The following is a 20700-nucleotide window of genomic DNA, read 5'->3' as shown; positions in this document are numbered from 1 at the left end:
AGACCCGCTAAAGGATTGGGATTGATGAACCGCACTGCGTCTATTCGTTAAACCTTGGGAATGTGAACATCTTCCAATCATAGAGGTTCTGATGGAGAAGTTCGATAAGATCTCTTGGAGATCTCGGAGAACATCGGTCAAGCCGATCTCGGATCTCGGATTTCATTTTGATGTAGATCTGGTCACATCAAGATCAAGATCTATCACATAGCTATTTGACATAGTCTTGATGGGGTTTATCCTTTGATATTCGTATTATTACCCTTATCTTCCATATAATGCAGTTATACGCGAGTTCCTTTAATCTTAACTCCCTCAAGCTCTGCTAAATAGTGGGGCAGGTGGAGTTGTGGAGTTAGTTACACCTGTCGGTGATCTTCAATAGCGCGTTAACGATCTCTTTCCTATGAAGAACAAAGGGCTTTTGTGTAGAGGTTATAGGTCCCACCGACATTAAAAACATGCTCTATAGACATTCAAAATGGTGCTAGTGACGCCATATATCGGTGGAGTAAATAGTTTCGCTAGGTCCTCGCTTGTTTTATAAAATATAGAAGAGCTCGGGTATTTACCCGTAGGTAACTATAAATTTAAAGGAATTAATAAATTTACTAACCAGTCTACTACTAATCCTGCCCTAGTCCGTTACCAATCTATGGTTCTTCTGTCCTAATTAGACTACGACATTGCCTATCGACGGGCTGGAAGGCATTCCAAGCCCGCGGGCCTTATATAAGCGGGCAATGCCTCTTGACAAGTCCCGCAGCACCTGGCTAATTTTGGTGCTGCGATATGGTGCTGCATCCCCAATATACTGTATTTTAGAAGACACAACTCAAGTACGGTTCAAGGGAACTATTAGCCCATCTCTGTACTAGTGCGTACTGCTTTCTTCGGAATCGACAGCATATATTCCTCGTACAGATGTTGTATCCGTACGCTGGTGTGGTGCTCGTCCGACAGTACTGCTGTTTGCATAGATTGCTTCACTATATTGATAGTTACAGAAAACTTGAAACGTAGAGAGAAGAGAACACCCGAGAAATCAGTATGCGGACAGAAGAAAGATCAATCTAAGAGCCCCTCTAGCTCATCCCCAGGGATGTCTTTCAAGCGGATGAATGAAACATCACCAGAGTTGTGTCCAAGAGCAACCAGGTTGTCGCGAACAACTGAGTGCGAGGGACGGTACTCAGTTGGTAGCCAGAGAATATTATGCTGTTTGTACTGTAACCATTCTCCACCCCACCGTGCCTCTATACGACGCTCAGTCTTTGAAAAAGAAGCTGGCCCATTTTTTTCTTCCCTGCGAATTTCATAGGAATCTTTGTTTGTCTTTAGCGTGCTTCCGGATTCGGAAAACCAGAATCGAGGGCGATGGTTCAGATCTAATCCTTCCGGGCCGTCATCTGTATATACCAGACTGCACAATCCAATATCCCATATTTTTATCTTACCATTCCACGATGAAGAAGCTAGTAACTTATCATCTGGAGAGAACGCCAGTGCTTCGACGCGATCGTACTCCTTTTCAGTATTTCTCAAGGTAGAAATCAATGCTCCCGTGTCGGTGTCCCAAATTGTGACGGTGTTTACCTCATAGACCGAGGAAATCGTTCCCCGATGCTTGAAATCCTTGGATGACTCGGTCTCCGTACGTATTCCATCTGTATTTTTCTGTTTTCTCGATCTTTCGTAATCCGTTAGGCCTTCGTAGCCCGAGGCTAGTATCTTGCTGTCATTAGAGAAAGCTAGAGACTTCGGCTCGTGGTCGGTAACTTCTATGCTTTGCAATAGCTGCCCAGATAACATATCCCAAATCTGTATAACTTTGGACTGCACTGAAGCCATCAATTTTCCATCAACTGAGAACGCTATCGCATTGAAAATTGCGTTGTCACCAGTGGCATTTATGGCATTTATGGGCAGACCAGAGTCCGTGGACCGCATCTTCAGGGTATAGTCAGGGTCTGAACAGAACGCAATCATCCTATTGTCGGAGGAAAAGGCAACTGTTTCGTCATGCAGAATGCCATCGTTGATGCGGAATAGGCGTTTTCCCGTATATGAATCCCATAGAGTGAGATCACTCATTGTTGTAGAGGCAACAAAGCTTCTATCGGGGGAAAAAAGCAGCGACGTCACGTCTTTCGTGGGGGATCGGCAGTTCTCAGGCCATAAAAATGGAGATATATCCCAGAGCCAAATGTTGGCTTGCGAAGAACCCGCCAGTAGTGGGCCGTTTAACGACAAGGAAAGTGTGCTGAAGGGTTCGTCAGAATTGGCACCTGGTCCTTGAAGAGCAAACACCTCTTTGTCCGCAGAGATGCTCCAAATCCTGACTGTTTTATTCGAGGTGGCGAGAATGGATTCACCGTCATGTGAGAATGTGATTGAATGTATATTGTATCGGCTCCTGACCGACAACGTCTTCTTCAGCTCACCCGAGATCACATCCCATATCATCACTGTTTCGGATGCCGAGGCTAGGGAGTGACTGTCAGGTGAAAAAGCCACTGACTCCATGACACCAGAATTTCCAGTGAGAACGGCATGCAACTCGAAGGACCGGGAGGCGGCTTCCCATAGTATGACGGTACCATCGGAAGACGAGGATGCCAGAAATTTTCCATCAGGCGAAAATACCACACATTGAACAGTGTCTGTATGCCCCTCGATAGTGAGCTGAAGACCAATTGGTTCAAGGCACCATATCTGCACAGACTTATTGACGCACGCCACAGCCAAGTGTTCACTGTCGGGCGAGAACGCCACTTTGCAAACGCCATCATCGACTACCGTAAGGGTTCTCTGCAACATGACCAGACCTGAGGTGACATCCCATAGACGTACAGTCCTATCATCGATTACTGAGGCAATCAAATTTCCGTCAGGCGAAAATGCAACTGAGGCTCTTGTAAATACAAGTCCTTTTTCTGTAGTTAAAAATGTCGGCCCGCCAGGATTTTCGTCAAGGCGTTGTCGGAGTGTGCCAGTTTCTGTGTTCCAAAGCATCAAAGCTTTGTGAGAACTAGATGCAAGTAAAGACCCGTCAGGGGAAAATACTATATCATCTACATGATATGTGTTCTCTTCAAATGTTTGCAAGTGTGGCCCCCATTGCGATTCGACATGCGGTAGCTGGGTGAAGCATTGCGGTATAAGTTTCTGGAAAGTCTTCCTGATAGTACATTCGTGGGGGGCGAATATGAGTCCAGAAGAATAAATCTGTAATGGTGTTCGCTCGGCAATTGCCATGTTTTTCAGGAGAAATCTTTTTGCGTCATAAAGAAACTGCGAGAGTGCTGAGCCGGTGTTCACCTAGTAGACCCTAGTTAGAAATATCCCAATAAGCGAAGAAAATTGAGAAGAGGTTACCCGAATGATAGACCGTAAGGTAGTGAGAGCTTTGAAAGGCTCTGAGTTGTAGCCCAATATGACCATCGCTTCAACCCATGATAGAAAGTTTCCTTCTAAGAACAAATGAAATTCATCTCGATCGGAGATAGACGTCTCCGATTGCTGCAGATGATCCACCCAATGCCGACAGGCATACTGTAATTCTTTTGGCATGTGGAGAGTTACCCTTTCATGATCAATCTGTGCGCGTGGGGTTCCGTAGCTCTCTAAACGGCAGATGTTTTTCCGAAGACCACCTTTTGCTCTTTGCATCACTCGGACACAATCAGATGCGAGCTTTTTGTGCATTGCCGGAGCATCGACTCTGAATGGATTTTTGTCTGTTGTAGAATCGATACCTGTTTCGGGGTCTAGCATGAAGTCTCGGAATGACTTATGGAAAGTTCTGACGGGCTCATCTGCACGTTGAGGTACCATTATAACGGACGAAATGGACCGAACGTTTTTGTCGACGATTTGATGAGATATGTCAATTAGCTTAGCAAGTGAGTCGATAGGCAGGGGATCTTCAAGAAGGACAATTGCGCCTATGATAAGACGAACCTCCTCGATTAGACTAGCCTTTGGATGATCTGGATGGTCCAGAAATCTGTTCAGCACAGGTTGGTAGATTGCGGCCAACTTTGAACTCTTGTATCTGTTCGCAAGAATATCATCCAATATGAGCTCCGCAGGAGAGTAGGGGTACTCCAGCTGTCGGTAGATAGTCGCGGCTGAGATGAAAAGCGGCACGGTCATTTGGATCAGGATGTCAACATTCTTCTGCCCTGGCCAGTCATCTTCGAGAGATTCGTCTGGCCTCGCATCTCTTATCGCCGGAAGTTTTCTTTCGAAGAACAATGAGATATCACGTTCGATTGTTGACTGATCAATCCTTTCCAAAACTATCCTTTGGCCTTTTGCTACAATCCTTTGGAGCAAGTAGTGGATGGGATTCTCAGGTCTGCTCGTGATGAAAATTCGCAAATCGATCGATGACTCGGCTTGATTGAGTCGAGGTAGAAGCTGGAGTAGTGATTTGATGTTGTCGTCTTTGCATTCGTCTAAAGCGTCGATGACTATGACCTGAGTTATCTGTTGGTCATTGATTCTTTTGAGTTTTGAAAGAGGCTTGGATAGGAGTTCATCGAACTGGATTCCGAATGCGGCCGAGGCAAAGCGCGCTGCATCCAAGATATCCTTTTTGAGCACAGGAAACGCATCGGCAAGCTGTCTCGCAATTGTGGGAGCAAACATCCTCAAACTTGCTCGGTCGGTTTCTCCTCTATTGAAAAAGAAGGTTGCTGCTAGAAGCCCTCTTTTTTGCATCGATTTGGCAAAACTGCGCGAGATGGTCGATTTCCCTGTCCCTGCTATTCCCTTCAGCCAGAAAAGAGTCTCTCCAGGCGAGTTGTCGATCCAGTCGGTGAGACTTTGAAGAACTTCGATCCTTGTGCCAGGGAGGCATTCCCCTGCTGGATGTTCCTCGTAAGTGTCGAAGACTGCGTTTTCCGCCACTTTTGATTGGAAGTCTTTCAGCTTGTCATGAATATCATGAACAACTTGCAGTATATTACCACCTTGAGCCAAAATATCTTTCGTGTTCTCCCGAGATTCAAGGAATTGTTGCATACTAAGCCATCGTTCCAAACTAGACTCTTCATTTATGATGCATGTTTTGATACCTTCCAAAGGTATATCATTCATCGCAGTGATAAGCAAGTTCTTGGGCCACTTGCGATCTTGGATCCTCATGACCTCTGCCGAATAACGTAGAATCTCCAAGTATATTCGAACAAGTGAGTTTTCCACGCCATCTTTCGTTGCAGCGTGTTGACCACGGTAAGAAATCTCGGTCAAGATCATGCGCGAAAAAATGTCTGATAAGTATTCCGCCGATGAAAGCCATATCTCCTGCTGGTTCCGGTAATTCTGTGTAATCTTTCAAGAAATTAGCATGGTACAATGAAGAACTGTCGCATCCCTTTTCTAGAGTAAGTCTAGATGTAGAGATTCTTTCCCGTAGTACTGTAGAGGCCACTATATAGACATGGCTTTGAGAACAATTTCTTTCAACTTACAGATAATCCGAACGAGATGACAGCCCAGGCACTTGATGCGTGGCCCGTAGGATCACAGGCAACGATAGCTGATATATTCGACTGAAGCGCTAAGACCGCACCGAGGATCTTTTGAGGAGCACCATTCAACCACTTCTTTTCGTCTTTCAATTTCCCGATCTCATTTTGCTCTTTGACAATGTCAATGACCTTATCGAGGGCAACCTTGATATCTAGGCCAGTGGCATCGGTACTCTTTGTGCCCTTGCCAGGATCCGACCATTTGGTCATCAAGGCGCTCTTGTGTTTAACATCCAATTGTTGAAAAGCAGCTTGCCATAGATCAGGAGGGTCGTATTTTCCATTGTTCACGGGGAGATTGTTGGATTTGTTATCAGATTGCGGAGGTTGGCTCCGTTGTACTCTCTCGTCAGGCGCGTTGTTGCATTGCTGACCGCGATTTTTCGCAAAGACTTTTGCCTTCTTCCACTGTTTTTTCAGCCTTTCGGGCATGTTGAGATATTTTGACTGTTCTGAATAATGCAGGTTCAAAGGAAAATTTACTTAGGCGATTGAAAACCAATAGTCTTTCAACGGATCTATTTATGTTATTATGACTCCGTACATGTAGTCTCCCGGTTCAAATCGGGTATCAATGCAGTATTTAGTGGCAGCAACCTTGGAAGTGGATACTGTTGAACTTTCAGCTTGGTTTTATACCAACCAATCTCATCGCCGTCTAGAAATATAAAAACATACAAAGTATACAGAGTACTCCGTACAACATAATTTATAGTGGGTTAGAGACTTTGTCTATGGGGTATGTTGTTAATGTCGGACCTATGTTCTCTTTTGCTTTTGTGTACTCCGTACGTCAAAACCAAATCAATACAGATAATTGTTTTCTTTTTATATATGCTCTCTATAGGTAAGCAGGGATGACTGCCCAGGTGTAACCCTCTAAATATCTAAATGCGGACAATCACTTTCCACTCCCAGATCTTAAATCCTGTAGTGACCTAATCTGACCACCATCCTCCCCAAAGTTCCCAGGATCTAGCCATTTATCCATGGAAGCCTTTAGTGAAGCATCCCACTCATCCCTCAAAATAGAATACCAAGCTGTATCCCTATTCCTCCCCTTGATAATCATGTGCTGCCGAAAGATCCCCTCAAACGAGAATCCTAAGCGCAGAGCCGCTCGCCGCGAAGGTTCATTCAGCGAATGGCATTTCCACTCCAATCTCCTATACCCAAGATCATGGAAAGCATGTTGAGCAAGGAGATAGATAGCCTCGGTCGCGCCAGTTGTGCGCTGGAGCGCAGACGAGTACATCACATTCCCGATTTCGACGCCCAGGTGGTCGGGAGTCATACGCATCAGAGAGAGATAGCCAATTGCTTTTCCGAAAGTGGGGATAGCGTTGCGCTGGTCGATGATTGCGTAAAAAAATGGATCTGTTGAAGTGGATTTCGATGCAATGCTGGCTTTGAAGGCTTCGGCGTCTGAGTATGGCCCGTCGAACATGTAGTCCCATAAAGCTTCTCTGGGTGGCTCAAGCCCACCGGTTAGGGCGAAAAGGTCGTCGGCATGCTTTGGGGAGAGCTTCTCGAGGATGATTGTTTGCCCTGGGATTGTTTGGCTTGTTGGTAGTAGAGCCGGAGTGAAGGGGACTAGTGGGCCTTTTGGGCGCAGTGATGCCATGTTTGAGCTTTCTGTTCGGTTACAGCTTTGCTATTTGGGAATTGAGAGGGAGACGAAATTATATATAGTATTCTTTTTTATTTTATTCTTCTCTGGATGCTATCAGCTAGTGACTGTGTGACTCACGACGGTGTGATTTGTTGCGAACCCCGAGATCCCGCCACTTTAGAGGATTGTGATAGGTTGGTTCTCCGAACTACATGATTCTACTCGAAAGATAGCAGGGATTATTTGACAGTGATGTGAGCAAAAAGGAAGTACATATTAGCTCAATAGTGAGGTCAATTTCGTAAGTCCCGAATAGGACATAGGTAGCAATTAATCACATGTCAACTATAAACAGCTCTTTTTTCTTTTAAAATAAACCAGTTTTGCCCCTCTTTTTGTATAGCAAATACCATAAAAAGATCAGCTGAAACGCACCAAAACACATGACTATCCCACTAAACAATTGAATACCTAGGTAGTTCAAGTCCGCACTACCATCAGCACCAATTGAAGCGAGCGCACCTGCTATTGGTGGCCCCACAAGAGTCGCAAAGCTACTCAAGCTCTGCGCCATTCCAAGCCAAGTCCCGAGACTCTTGGGGTCGGGACAGACGTGAGTGAAAACGCTCGGCGGGAGAGGAATCAAGGCTCCGGAGATACCACCTGTGATTTGTGTCAAAACCAGAGTACCAATGACCCAGAGAAAGGAACTTCACTTACCATAGAAGGCTGCAAAAAGGATAAACCGTACCAGACTATCTGCACTGATCCAACAAATACACAGAACGCCCGAGAGCACACCGCAGACGATCCACGCAATCATCGACCCATAGTAATGAGCAAATAAAGTCAAGACAACACGGCCAACAACCGAAGAAGCCTGGGAAATCATCAAGACATTAGATGCCATTGCACTCGACGTGCCCAATTTTGTCTCCGCGTAAGTGGGAATGTAATAGAAAGGCGTGATATAGCCCAGGTAAAGGAAAAAATTCCCAACAGCAAAGCTCCAAAATGGCAGATCCTTGAAAGCGCGCAAATCAATCAAACTCCTACGATGGGTTGCTTTAACCCTCACTGAATGTCTCTCTGGCCACAAAAGCATAAGAGCAGCCGCGATGAACAGCGCCAGCATCACGAACGCCACAAGGCGAACAGTCCAGGGGAATCCCACTTTTGGTAGAATCTGGTTGAACATGGTAGTGTAGATAATGCCTCCGACAGGTGCACCGCTACTCGAAACACCTAGCGCAACAGCCCTTCTTGTTGTGAAAGAACGGCTGACCAATGCAATGGCGGGGACATAAAGCAGTCCGAATCCGAGACCCACGCAGACTCCCTGGCTTAGGAATATGGCGTAGTACTCATGTGCAAGACTGAGCATCATCATACCGGTTACACCTAGAATGCTTCCAACCATAATCATGCTCTGGTTGTAGCCGAGGTCGAAGAGTGGGCCGGATAGTAGACCGCCGACGATCAAGAGCCAGGATTGGATTGTTCCAATCCAGGCGATGTCAGATGATGTTGATGACGGGATATAGGTGAGTGCATAGAAGCTTTGGAATGTTCCAAACGATAGATTTAGGCCCCTTGGAGGATGTGAGTTTTGATATTGAATTGTAACTCGGAAGGTTGTTGACAGACCAGACATTGAAGAATATAAAGAAAGCACCCAGAACTTGGAGACATCCGTGTACTTTACCTTTTACAGCGAACCCAGATAGTACTTCAGATGACTCTTCATCTTCTGTGATATGTGCTAGATCTGTGGCCTCAGGATCAACGGGCGTCGTCTTGCCCTTTTCTGAGAACATGTTTAAACAGCCTTGAATAAGTTCAAGAGATATTAAAAAGACTGTAGCCAGAATTCCAAGAAATTATAACAAAAGGTAAGACCCCTCAAAGGTATTAGTCAGTCAATATATTAGCCCTGTAGTGTATACGACACTGCCGTGTTTACCGGTGATGCGGGGTGAGGGTCTTCGGGGTAACAACCTATCACGCATTTTGAAGCATCACTATTTGGAGTCGGTTCCAGATCACATTTGGACGTCTCAAGCTACTGATAAGCTACTAATAAGTGTTATCACTGTGTAAATATCACGTTTATCAGGATTGAGTTGCGCCATTGAAGTGAAATTAGGCGAGATAATAGCGGAAAGGTGCGGTAGTTTACCTCGGCTAGAATCTATCAACCGATATTTTGCAACATAATGAGCAATGGTCAAATCATGTCGTGGGATCGCTAGAATTATACATGAAAAACATCTTGGTTGGTGTACACTTTGGATATTCCAGAATATTCAGTACAGTATAACAACAAGTAACAACTAGCCATCTGCCGAGAACCAAAATTGAACACCACCGTGAATAATGCCCCTTCCGAAGATGCCTTGTGTGTGGAGAACATTTGCCAATAATAGAGTCTGTACGTTCTCAGAACATTCAAAGTCACTTATGCATAGAACTAAAGGAGGCATTGCGTATCATGGCAAATTCCACTGCCGTGCCCTTGTTTTCAACCCATGAAGTAGAATTCGAAACCTTTCTTTGGCATACGATCTCGACACCCAAGACATTTTCGGAAGGATCATTGTTCACGATGATGTTCGCGTTGGGTTCCCGGCAGATTTCCCTGTAGTGGCAGTAGATCCAACAAACAACTTCCTTCGGGGGGTCGATTATGCGATTTTGTGATCCACGACTTTACTTAACCCGGACAAAATACCACCTTCTTCTCTCATGATCCCCTGGGTTATGGTGTCCGACGGTAGAGGTCTGAACGAAGTATAGAAACTCCGATTTGCGCGGGCAAGGGCAGGAAAATCGTGGACCGGATTGAGGTAGTAATTGATCTCATAAGGCAAGCTATATAGAATATATGATAATATATGATAAGGAAATTCTTAGGAAAACACCCAGGCCTTAGGCATAAGTCTGTGTAGCACTTTCCAACGTTGGAAGCTTGAGGGATATAGATAGTGAAAGAACCAACGGTCTGGCTTCTATAAGTGAATCAAATATTGAAATCAACACCTATATAATATATAACATACTATATAATGAGCGTGGGTACTATGCAAAGGGGGAAAAGGGAATGGAGGGTTCTATGGGAAAAGCTGGCTATCTATAGTCGGAAGCCTAAGAAACAAAGAATACTACAAACAACCAACGTAGGCAAACAGGCATTGTGTATGATGTTCATCATTCAATATTCCCTATAATAGGATAGGTAACCAGGCTCGTGCTTGTGCTACCTAGCTGCCAACGAAGCTATCGGTGGACATGGAGTGTAAAGTGGGGTTTAACCCGGACTCTCAGTCATGTACGAATCTCCCGCACCAAACTTGAGCATAAGTGGATTACTTGACAGTTAGCAAGCATTGCAGCCCTGAATTGCAGAGTCCTCAAGAACCTTGCTCAACATCCCGAGTAAGCTCCCACTCCTTTGCCAACATTGTAGCTCCATCGGAAGAGCAGAAACCTTGGCCATTGAATGGGCTTGAATTTTCAGACTTTCTAAGCCAAAAGAAACCCACCATTTAAGTCATTAATGCGCAAGCAACTGGGCCGCTTTTAGAGTGGGGACGTTATCTGTTTCTCTTTCTGCCTCTTCTTTGACCCTGGTGTGCCTGTGCGTTTTCTAGAACTATAGGTACAACTACCCGGGGACATGTGGATGTAGCCACTTCCTATAATGAAACTACATTCTAAAAATAACCCTAAATTAAATATGCTGTCTAAAGCACCTAGCTCATCGTTTAGTCCTAATCCCTTTTAACCCCTTTAATTTATTTGCGGGGCGCCAAAAATAAATCCGTAGAACCCCAGCGCTTAGCGGGTTGAACTTAGGGCATTGTGATCTGCGGGCCTCCCAACCAATCCGAAGGATCAACTAACCGCCTTAAATCTACGAGCCCAATAACTAGAAGTCAAAGCTAGTTATTATTACTTATCTCATGAGCTTCAGCTGGAAAAAGACCCTGATTTTGAAACTAATAGACCCTGTCTAAAATGAAATTAATATCCCCTTCCCCCTCCCTCAACCCCCCTCGACTCTTTTACTCCCTCGATTAAGAACAAGGAAGAAATGATTCGCCTTAAAGCAATCCTCCACATCCTCATCTTCCAAGCAGTGTTTCCCATTATAGTTCAAGCCCGACAATGCTATCTCACAAACGGCAGAGCAGCAGACTCAAGCTTTCAGCCCTGCTTCCCAGACCAAGAGGACAGCCCCTGCTGCTCCCTAGATAAAAGCAACACAACCCCCAACGACATCTGCCTCTCTGGCGGAGTATGCTATATCCAAGATCCAAATTTCCGAGGCCTCCTACGACAGGGTGCTTGCACGGATAAGACCTGGAAGAGCGGGCAGTGTCCCGGACTCTGTCATACGGGTAAGTTGATTATATCTTTCTTCTCGCCCAATGATACACATACACATTCGACATACATATCCTCACCTCCTCACCTCCCAACTCTAACAAATTACTGAAATAGCCTCGGACGCAACCCTCTACGTAATCCCCTGCCCCGCCCAAGGCCGCGGCTTCTGGTGCTGCAGCGTAAACGGCACAAACTGCTGCGACAACGCCGTACGCCTAGACATGGGCCAGATGATCAACGTCTCCGTGAAATCACTCACATCCGATGTCTCCTCTTCATCGGGCTCGTCCCAGTCCTCTATCTCGTCCTCGATATCCTCCTCTTCGCCATCGTCAAAAGCCTCATCATCACCATCATCGCCTTCGTCGACCAACGCCAGCACCACCGATTCCGAAACCAATAATAACACCAATACTGAAGATACAACATGCACGTCCGGCTCAAGTGCCAGCGCTACATGCCCAGCCTCAAAAACAACAGTGATTAGCGCAGGCCTCGGCGCTGGATTGGGCGGGTGTCTTCTGATCGCTGTTGTGACGATGCTCGTGCAGCGGCGAATATATAAGAAGAACTTGCGACGGAAGGAGGCGATGATTGATGAGATTGCTGCTGCGAGCTCGACGCAACATTTGGTTTATCCTGACTATCCGGGGAGGGAGAAGATGATGTTTCCGGCGGAGTTGGGGCCGCGGGATACACGTATTCATGAGGTTGAGGGGAATGGGCTTAATGAGAAATGAGATTGTATATATTAAGAGATGGGATTTTATGATGGGAGTTGTGTGGCTTTTTTTTTTTTCATTGGATTATTGACGTGATATACGAATTTTGTGAATAAATCTTCAATTTTAGCGGTGCCTGGTGTTGGAATTAAAAGTTGCGGGCGAGTCGATGTAGAATATGCCCAAGAGAAAATTATTGAAAGATCATGGATATTAAATAGGTCCCAGTAATTTTTGAATCATCATCCAGTGCATTAATTCCAACCCCCAAAAGAGAGCACATAAGTACATCCATCAATACACATGTCCAGGTCTCTGGGACGTGAGAGCAACGAGCATTAAAAACAAAAAAAGAGCACTATCATGACAATATTTCCATCATAAAAGAAGAAAAAAAGAAGATTGAACACCTGATATCTCAAAGAAAACCCAAACCAGAGGAACTCCACGAGACCAGGAAAGCCAAGCTAGAATGGCAATCCCGAAAAAAAAGAAACCCGCAAACAAATCAGAAGAAAACACAAAAGAAAACCACGTCAAGCATCTACTTGCGCCAGAACATAGCTTTTCCAACGGCCCTACCAGCACTCCAGCGGACCTCGGCAAGTTTATCTTTGAAGGACGCACCACCACCATAGCGAACAGGACGGGCAGAGGCCGCGCCAGACTCGGAGGTAGCAGCCGCACTCGAACCACCGAAAGAGCTGGGGGCGAAGTTTGACATATTACCGGCATCGAACTTCGTCTTTCCTTCAACGATCATCTGAATGACGTTCAAGATGGCATAGGCAGTAGAGCCAATAGCACGAATAGCAGCGAGAACAGCGACAGACCACAAGATGATAGCGAGGTAGATGTTTGTACCACCTTGGTCAATACCGTATACTTCGGACACAGCCATGCCGAGGATTACGTTGGCGACCATCCAAATGGAGACCATGTAAGTACGGACGGCGCGGTAGTAGTCCTCCTGTAACTGGGAGTCTGATGGCGGGGGCTCTGGGACCTCGAGGCGATCGCGGAGATTGCGGAGGGCCGCGTCGTAGCCGGAGTCAATATCGAGTTGCTCGGAGGGCATTTCGATGACAACGGTCGAGCCGTTGATGGTCTTTGCTGAGCCGAGATCGGTGTTGATCACGTTGTCACCTTTGGTTCCCCAGGTTACGTCGTGGGTGTTGCAGAAGGCGTAGACCTGGAGGATGCAGATGTAACTGGGCATAAGGAGGAAGTATTGAATCGAAGAGGTAAACATGTGCCACGGGTCCAGGTAGAGGAATGAGCTGTAGAAGTAAAGGCCGACGGTTGACAACATGGAAATCACGATGTTCATCATTAGGCCGTCCCCGACGTCCATGTCACTGCTTCCGATTCCAGCACGTGCGAGTAACTCCTTGACGACCAAGTAAAGGGCGCAGAAGACCGTGTAAAACATGATAATGGCGTACACGATGATACCAGAGAGATAGAGATTTTTGGCACTAAGAAGGAATGTCAGTCAAGTCCAATGTAGAATGAAGGACTGTGGACTCACCCTTGCGGTCGATTACCCAAGGAGATAATGAACTGCAGGCACATAACCAGAACACAAGCATACCGCAAAACAATGAAGATGTATTTGCCCATGTTGTGACCGAACGGATCAAGCTTCTCATCAGTCAAAGAGCCAGCAATGAAGTAGAAAGCGAGGTAGAAATTGGCCTGGATTAAGTCAGTGGACGAGTTCAAAGGGAAAAAAAAAGAGTGCGCGAAACTCACAAGACCGAAGTAGGTAAACAGCAGATTAAGGAATTGATAAAAGAACTCGATGTGAAGCAAGACTTTGCGAGCAAAAGTATGATCCGTCTGCCAGATCTGCTTGGCATTGAAAATCGAGTACACAGCCGCGAAGAAAGCACCGTTCAGCCATCTTCGGCGCTGGGAGATGAACTCGGGAACCGTGTCCGGCACATCAGTTTCTCCAACGGCGTTCTTCACAAACTTCAACACCCATCTCTCTTCTCGCTTAGCAACCAACTCCCAGCAAAGAATACGATCTTCAGCCAGGTACATGTTGGCAGTGAAGACATCTGCATCTTGACCGTGGAGTGTTTCGCCCTTGAAATATTGGTTGAGGGGCCCGTGGCCATCTGCGTCGTTTTGCAGTGCAAAGAATCGATAAGCACTGAGCGCACCAGGCAACACAGTAATGTAACCGAAGACCGATTCCAGCGGCTTATCGAGAATGTTGGACATTTTGTACTCGAAGTTCTGACTTGCCACGAGAGGGTTGAGCAGACCGAGCATGTTCTTACCCTTAGCAGCCTTAATCTCACCAGCAGCGCCGGCAACATTGGAGTCCTGATCGAATGCCTTCCACAAGTGGTAAAGCGCCGTCGGCTCGGGTCGAGTTCCAACATCGAGCAAAATACAAATGTTGGGCTGAAGGGCACGACCGAAGGCATTGAAGAACCATCGGTGAGAGTTCAGCTTCTTCTTGTTGTGTTCCTTCAAACAGAAGATAACCTGACACGGGACTATTCCCTTCTCGGCACCCTTGAACTTGAGATCATCGTCGAGGGAGACCTGCGTAGTGTACTCGTACACGTGTGCCTGAACTTCCTTCTGGTTGACAATGTTCTTCGCAATACCCTCCTGGTAAACACCGAGGGCGGCCAATGCATTGAGCGTACGCGGGTGGACCTTCTTACGTCCATCAGCGACAATGCAAACGACGATCTTCTTCCATCCATCACGGCCCCAAGTACGCGACTTGGTTCGCGAGCAGAAGTGGCTGATATTCCGCATGACACCGTGCATGGTACGGGTGAAACCAATCTCGTCTTCATTGTACATGGTAATACAAATAAACAGCTCGGTCTCACGAGTGGTAGTACCAATCTGCTGGCGAAGCTTGTATCCCCGTTCGCCGTAATCGTCCGGATCGGATGTGACAGCGGTATATCGCATGTGCGTGAACTCGCGCTCGTCACGGCGAGGCAGGAAACTGTGAAGAATGGTGGGGATTTTGCACTCCAAAATAAGCTCGCCGTTGACCAGCTGAACTTCCTTTTTGGCAACCTGCTTGGATCGGACACCGCGGCGCCCCTGCTTGTCCGGTGCTGGGCCATAGTGAAGGTTGGGATCCAGAACGTGGGATTCATCGTCATCTTCATCGTCGAGGTCGACTTTTGACATGCCATCCTTCTCATCTCCCAACATTGTCGATTCGCTCATGAATGATCGCACGCTGCCGCGCGAAGTGTGGTGGATTGTGCGGCCGTCACCCCCAAATGGATCGTCGCTATGGGCATCTCCAATATCAATGCTTGTATCTACCGTTGATTTTGGTCCAGAGAACAAAGGCGCAGGAGGCAATGGTCGACGAGGGCTACCCCCATATCTTGAGCTGGGTGTACCGGGCCGCGGGCTACCGTTCAGATCGGCGCGTTCATATCCGACACTTGACACGGACGGTGGTCGGATGTGTGATGGGCTCCATGGACGAATCGGAGATCCTGTGCGTGGGGGAATAGAAGGGTAGACGGAAGTGTCTGCAAGGCTTGCTGTCAGAGGCGGGATACCGGGTCCGCTGGCCAAGCTGGATGGTGGACGCGAAGGCGAAGAGAGGCTGGGCACCTCGTAATAATTGTCATAACGTTGGTCTTGTCCGGTCCTAGAATTTCGCCCTCTGATGTTAGACCTGGGTCTTGGAAGACGTTCCATTTTGCCTCGAAGCTGGCAGGAAGAGGGCCAATGTGGAGGTGGAGTGGGGGATGAAACGGCAAACAATGTACTAGAGTACTAAATGTTTAATGTTCAAGGGGAGGAGAATCGACCAAACAGCAGGAAGGAGTTGACTCAAGCCCAGTAGCAATGCCCATTGGCGGGCAATTGCCTAAGGCACAAGGTTTCTCCTAGCCTCTCTATCACGCCAATGAAGGAGTTGGCCTTGGTGATGCACATGGTTCCATCGCGAGGGAAACCATTGGAATGTGAAAACGGGCAAGGTTGTATTAGAGGTAGTTGGGATATACATACGGAGTGTGATCATAATCAGGGTCATAATGGGAAGGCGAAGGAGCCCTATGGCTACTAGCTAAGTCATCAGCGCCGTCGCCACTTGGCAACAAGCGCATCGTTCCTCCATTAAGACGTGAGGCATTAGTTGGAGACTCGGGATCAGACAGATAGGAACCGGTGTCGTGGTTGAGGTATGCTGGCGGCGCGTCGCCGTAATTGGATGGCGGATGACGATTCATGATAGAACGTGGAATGTGGGTGTCTTTTTTTGAACTCACTGCCTCATAGTATGGTACCTGAAGTGGGTATCAATGAGACAACGATCAAAATCAATCCCCGTCTCTCGATAAGTCAGAGGGGGTGTGGACCTGTCTGATTCGAGGATAATTGAGGTTTGAGGAACGGAGGAATGTGAGCACAATATCAATATCAAAGCTCGACACACAAGCAAGATGAAGAGAAAGGGACAATAAAAGAGTAAAAAGGATCGACTAGGCAAACACGTCCAGCCCGTTCATATCCGTCGCTTTGCATCAACAAAGGTGGAGGTGCATGTGGTTGTCAGGGCAACGCTGGACTCGGATCTCAGTCCGCATCAGCACGGGGGGAAAGCCATGGAAACAATAATCAAACAATTATTAAAATAGAATAATGTACGTGATTATCTGTGGGTCTCGTATTTTTATTCCTTTTGTCAATATCAAATTATCAAACTATTCAACATGTCTTCAATACATACGACCTTCCCCAGTCCCAAGTGGGTCGATGCATTTTCACATTAGTGCGCCACTTAAACAAAAAAAAAAAAAAAACTACATTATTCCAGGTGGTATCACAAAAGACTGCATAATTCGGCCAAAATAAGACTGGCTTTCCAGATCTCTTCAACCTCCATACTTTCACCGTGTCTCGTTCTCCGGCGCCCAGTCCGATCTTAAAAGTATGCCCCAACAACCGACTAGTTAGGCTTATCCTGGCAGTGGGTCCTTAATGATGGCATGACGACACGCTCACACACCCTCGTTGAGCAGTGGCTCTCTCTCCCGGTCCACCGACTCGGGGTGGGCAATGCGACGGAAGAGGCTGTCGCGGCCAGTGTACTTGGTCGTGGAGATGTAAAGGGAGACGACCAAGAACACGGCAAAGACAGTAAAGGCAAAGATCCACTGCAGGGCAATGATCTTGATAGCGATTTGTCTGAGGGCGATTGCTAGAAGTATGTATATCAGCGAAGCACTCGAAACAGTGATTTAAAAAAGGCAAAACTTACACAATGTCAACCAACTCAAACAATAGCCAAGGATATAATCCTCCCAGAGGACGATATCAAACAGTCCAATGGCGAGAATAACCCAGATAAAGATATTAGCAACAATACGGCCAGCCAAGTTGTGACTGTGGACAGCGACCGCGCCGTTCCAGAACAGCGCCGTCAGTGTCCAGGCATAGGGACCGGCAACAGCAGGCAAATGCACGAATGCCGGCAGGCCGCGGTGGCGCCAGTAGGTGACTGTCTGGTTGATTAAGTGGGCGATGAGGATGATCTCTGCGCCCCAGAAGTGATTGCGGGTCCAGAGGAGGATCCAAGCGACGAGGAAGAGGTTGTTCAGAATGAAGTGCGTGGCTACATTGGCCGCTGCCGTGACGAGGACATCGTTCTTGGAAAAGAGATGCCAGGCATAGCTGAGCTGAGAGAGGAGGAGGAGGATCCTGGATGGAGGTTAGGTTGTGGATGTTCAAAAGCATCATCATCTCCAATATAGACACGGGTGGGCTACTTGGGCTAACTAACCAGAAAACGCCAGTCACCGTAGTGTTCTGGCTGAATGGAGTATTATGCTTATTAGCCTGCTTCCAAATCTTCTTGCCCTTCTTGGTGTCGTCGGGCGAGTGAACAGAGTGGTAGATGCCGATCACCACGACCAGAGCCCATGTGAGGGGTACAAGGACCCGGTAGGTATTCAGCGAGTTGGCGCTGTGAGTTTCGCGTCTAGCGAACGGGTTGAATGATGCCATGATGGATGTATTACCCAAGCTCAAGCTGAGTATAATTAAAAAAGGAACCGAAAGTCTAGAAGAGGGGGGTCAAGGTTATAACCAAAGTATTAAAGAAGGAATTCCCCGCATAGGGTCATCAGACCATTAATCACTTTCAATCCAATGAAATCCAATGAAATCAGACCATCGCAGGAAGAACCGGGAAGTGGGAAATGATGTGAGGTCAATTCTATGGTGATGACATCAACGCCTTTTATCTACTATACTTAGGGTTACTTCCAACTACATATTTACTTGATTTTCTTGAAATGTGAAGAAATCATCATTGATTCTAGTCGAATAGTATTCACATCTTTTCAGTTTTACTAGAAATACTGGTGTTTCTCGTGAAACATAGACTAGGCGCCATCCCAGTCCACTCCAGTGAGAACGTACTATAACCTGGCGCAATTTCTGCCAAGCGTAGATCATCGTGCACAGTCCTAGTCGACACAAGGATCAACCTGAAATCGATGTATATGGAAATGCATTAGTAGTGGACAAACTAAGAACTCAAAAATACTCGAGACATTACTGCTAAGCGTAGGACCTTGGAAGACGGAAATCAAGGAAAATGAGACCCGCAATGGAGCCTAGTTTGGCGCCGGAAGACAATTTGAGCCTAAAAATAACCTTGGGAATACTAGTATGAAACACAGGCACAAAGTACCTTTCTACTGAACGTATGAACGCACACACAGTATGTTTCACAGCCAGGATTTCTTACTTGAGAATCTGGGTAACGCGGGGAAAGGGGCCAGTGCTCTCACGCCTCATGCCGGTAGAAGTAAGAGTCTGCATTATACTCCGTACACATGATGTATATAGTATACTAATATCAATAGTAACCATGCCAATGATATGATTATCTAGGGTATCAAAACCAATATGCAAAAGAACAAGATGTAAAAAAAAAGCCAACATATATAAAGACAGGAGGGGAAAAAAAATCACAACCCCCGCGCCTCCTTCACAGCCTCCAGAATCCTCCCATGAACCGAAGCCGGTCCAACAACCATACCATGACACCCAGCCAAAGTACGACCCAGCGAACAATCAACCGGTTTTCCCTCAAGATCCGTAACAAGACAACCCAATTCCTGCACAATAAGCATACCACCCGCATGATCCCAGATCTTCGAGCGATACTCCGGACTCAGCGGCACCTTCACGAAAGCATTACACCCTCCCTGTACGGCAATAGCAACATAACGCATCTGCGCCGACCACAAATCCACCGGATTCGGCCACGGACAGCCAAGATCCGCCGCCACACGGGCATGAGCCTCAAGATCCTGCGTCTTTGCCGCACGCGTATCAATGAACCGCACGTCGGAAGCCCCAACCTGCGGGACGATTTCAAGCGGGCGCGCCGGCAGCAAAGCTCCCAGACCCATAGGTCTGATGGTAGCGCCCTGCCCGGCAACGGCCGAGATCATCTGGCCGAGACCGTCGCGGTCGACGCGCTGTTCAGCGACGGGTCCTGACTCCAGAAGGTTGGGACAGCCGAGGACGCCGACTTTCTGGACCCCGTTTTCGACTAGCGAGAGACAGACTGCGTACTGCTCGCCGCGGATGAAGGTTGCCGTTCCATCTACGGGATCTAGAGTCCAGGTCCTGCTAGTGGGGGTACAAGCGCCTTTTGCGCCGAGGTCGATAAGGTCGAGGAGTTCGGAGGTGGTGCTTGGGGTGTGGAGAAGGGCTTCACTTTCTGGGTCATTGAGGTGGATGCTGGTTGCTAGGTCCCAGGTTCTTGCGAGGAGGTCTGGGTTTGAGCGGAGGGCTGTGGCGTCTTCTTCGCCGACGATATCGTCGTCTGGGAAGACGTTGTGGATGGCTGCAATTATTGAGGCTTGGGCGGCGAAGTCGGCGATTGTTACGGGAGAGGAATCGCTCTTGTCAAGGGCGCCTTTATCGACGGCAGAGAGTAGCTCTTTTGTTAGGATGGCTGCTCGTTGTACGGCTAGGCTGGCAAGCTGGAGCTCTTTGGCGTAAGGGGTTGAGGCGGTCATGGTGGGCTGTTTGAGGGGTGGTCTATGTAGAGGGTGTTGGAATGGTTGATCCCAAGGAGGGAGATTTGCTCGACCGGATGTAGAAATGCCAATTGGAAGCGACAAGTATGAAAACGGTGAGTTTATTTTTTTTTGGACAGGATAGAGGGGCATCACGTGCGAAACACCGGTGAGTACGGCTACGTCATATCTGGATCTAGCCCTATACTGGGCCAGGTGGATCGGCGAGGCACAAAATCGTATGATAAATGCCTTCCACTCTATGTACTCCGTACCCTTTGTCAACGTACATATGTAGGTACTTTTCTCATAATCTCACCACACCATGTAGGTTTCAAATCTAGTGCATGGGGATTTGTTTGGGAGATCACCTATATTAAGGCCATGAG

The 20700-nt window shown here is 47.2% G+C and overlaps 6 protein-coding genes across 6 annotated transcripts; 1 reads left to right on the top strand and 5 right to left on the bottom strand.

Moving 5' to 3' along the window:
- Positions 1-1068: 1068 nt before the first annotated feature.
- N7455_000659 (uncharacterized protein) lies at positions 1069-5972 on the bottom strand (the record flags this gene model as incomplete). Its single annotated transcript, XM_065603847.1, has 3 exons — positions 1069-3321; positions 3379-5331; positions 5481-5972. The coding sequence occupies 3 exons, from the start codon at positions 5970-5972 to the stop codon at positions 1069-1071; spliced, it is 4698 nt and encodes a 1565-aa protein (XP_065462338.1).
- A 469-nt stretch (positions 5973-6441) lies between these two features.
- N7455_000658 (uncharacterized protein) lies at positions 6442-8969 on the bottom strand (the record flags this gene model as incomplete). Its single annotated transcript, XM_065603846.1, has 4 exons — positions 6442-7175; positions 7588-7815; positions 7873-8744; positions 8800-8969. The coding sequence occupies 4 exons, from the start codon at positions 8967-8969 to the stop codon at positions 6442-6444; spliced, it is 2004 nt and encodes a 667-aa protein (XP_065462337.1).
- A 2276-nt stretch (positions 8970-11245) lies between these two features.
- On the top strand, positions 11246-12281 carry N7455_000657 (uncharacterized protein; the record flags this gene model as incomplete). The annotated part of the gene is made up of 2 exons (XM_065603845.1): positions 11246-11552; positions 11656-12281. The coding sequence occupies 2 exons, from the start codon at positions 11246-11248 to the stop codon at positions 12279-12281; spliced, it is 933 nt and encodes a 310-aa protein (XP_065462336.1).
- Positions 12282-12734: 453 nt separating this feature from the next.
- Positions 12735-16720, bottom strand: chsB (chitin synthase class II). Its single transcript, XM_040958093.2, has 4 exons — positions 16281-16720; positions 14019-15915; positions 13795-13961; positions 12735-13741 (listed from the first exon to the last, which is right to left on the bottom strand). Exons 1-4 carry the CDS (start codon positions 16499-16501, stop codon positions 12808-12810), a joined length of 3219 nt encoding a protein of 1072 aa, XP_040811545.1. The 5' UTR covers positions 16502-16720; the 3' UTR covers positions 12735-12807.
- Positions 16721-16876: 156 nt separating this feature from the next.
- Positions 16877-18413, bottom strand: N7455_000655 (DUF1774 domain-containing protein). Its single transcript, XM_040958027.2, has 3 exons — positions 18055-18413; positions 17533-17972; positions 16877-17472 (listed from the first exon to the last, which is right to left on the bottom strand). The coding sequence occupies exons 1-3, from the start codon at positions 18276-18278 to the stop codon at positions 17273-17275; spliced, it is 864 nt and encodes a 287-aa protein (XP_040811514.2). The 5' UTR covers positions 18279-18413; the 3' UTR covers positions 16877-17272.
- Positions 18414-19249: 836 nt separating this feature from the next.
- On the bottom strand, positions 19250-20311 carry N7455_000654 (inositol monophosphatase family protein; the record flags this gene model as incomplete). The annotated part of the gene is made up of 1 exon (XM_040958112.2): positions 19250-20311. One exon carries the CDS (start codon positions 20309-20311, stop codon positions 19250-19252), a length of 1062 nt encoding a protein of 353 aa, XP_040811437.1.
- Between the last annotated feature and the right edge of the window lie 389 nt (positions 20312-20700).

The sequence above is a fragment of the Penicillium solitum genome (genome assembly GCF_028829755.1).
Source record: "Penicillium solitum strain IBT 25940 chromosome Unknown utg000001l_segment0_segment0, whole genome shotgun sequence".
In the NCBI taxonomy this organism is placed as follows: Eukaryota; Fungi; Ascomycota; class Eurotiomycetes; order Eurotiales; family Aspergillaceae; genus Penicillium; species Penicillium solitum.
This window is presented reverse-complemented; position numbering and strand designations above follow the sequence as displayed.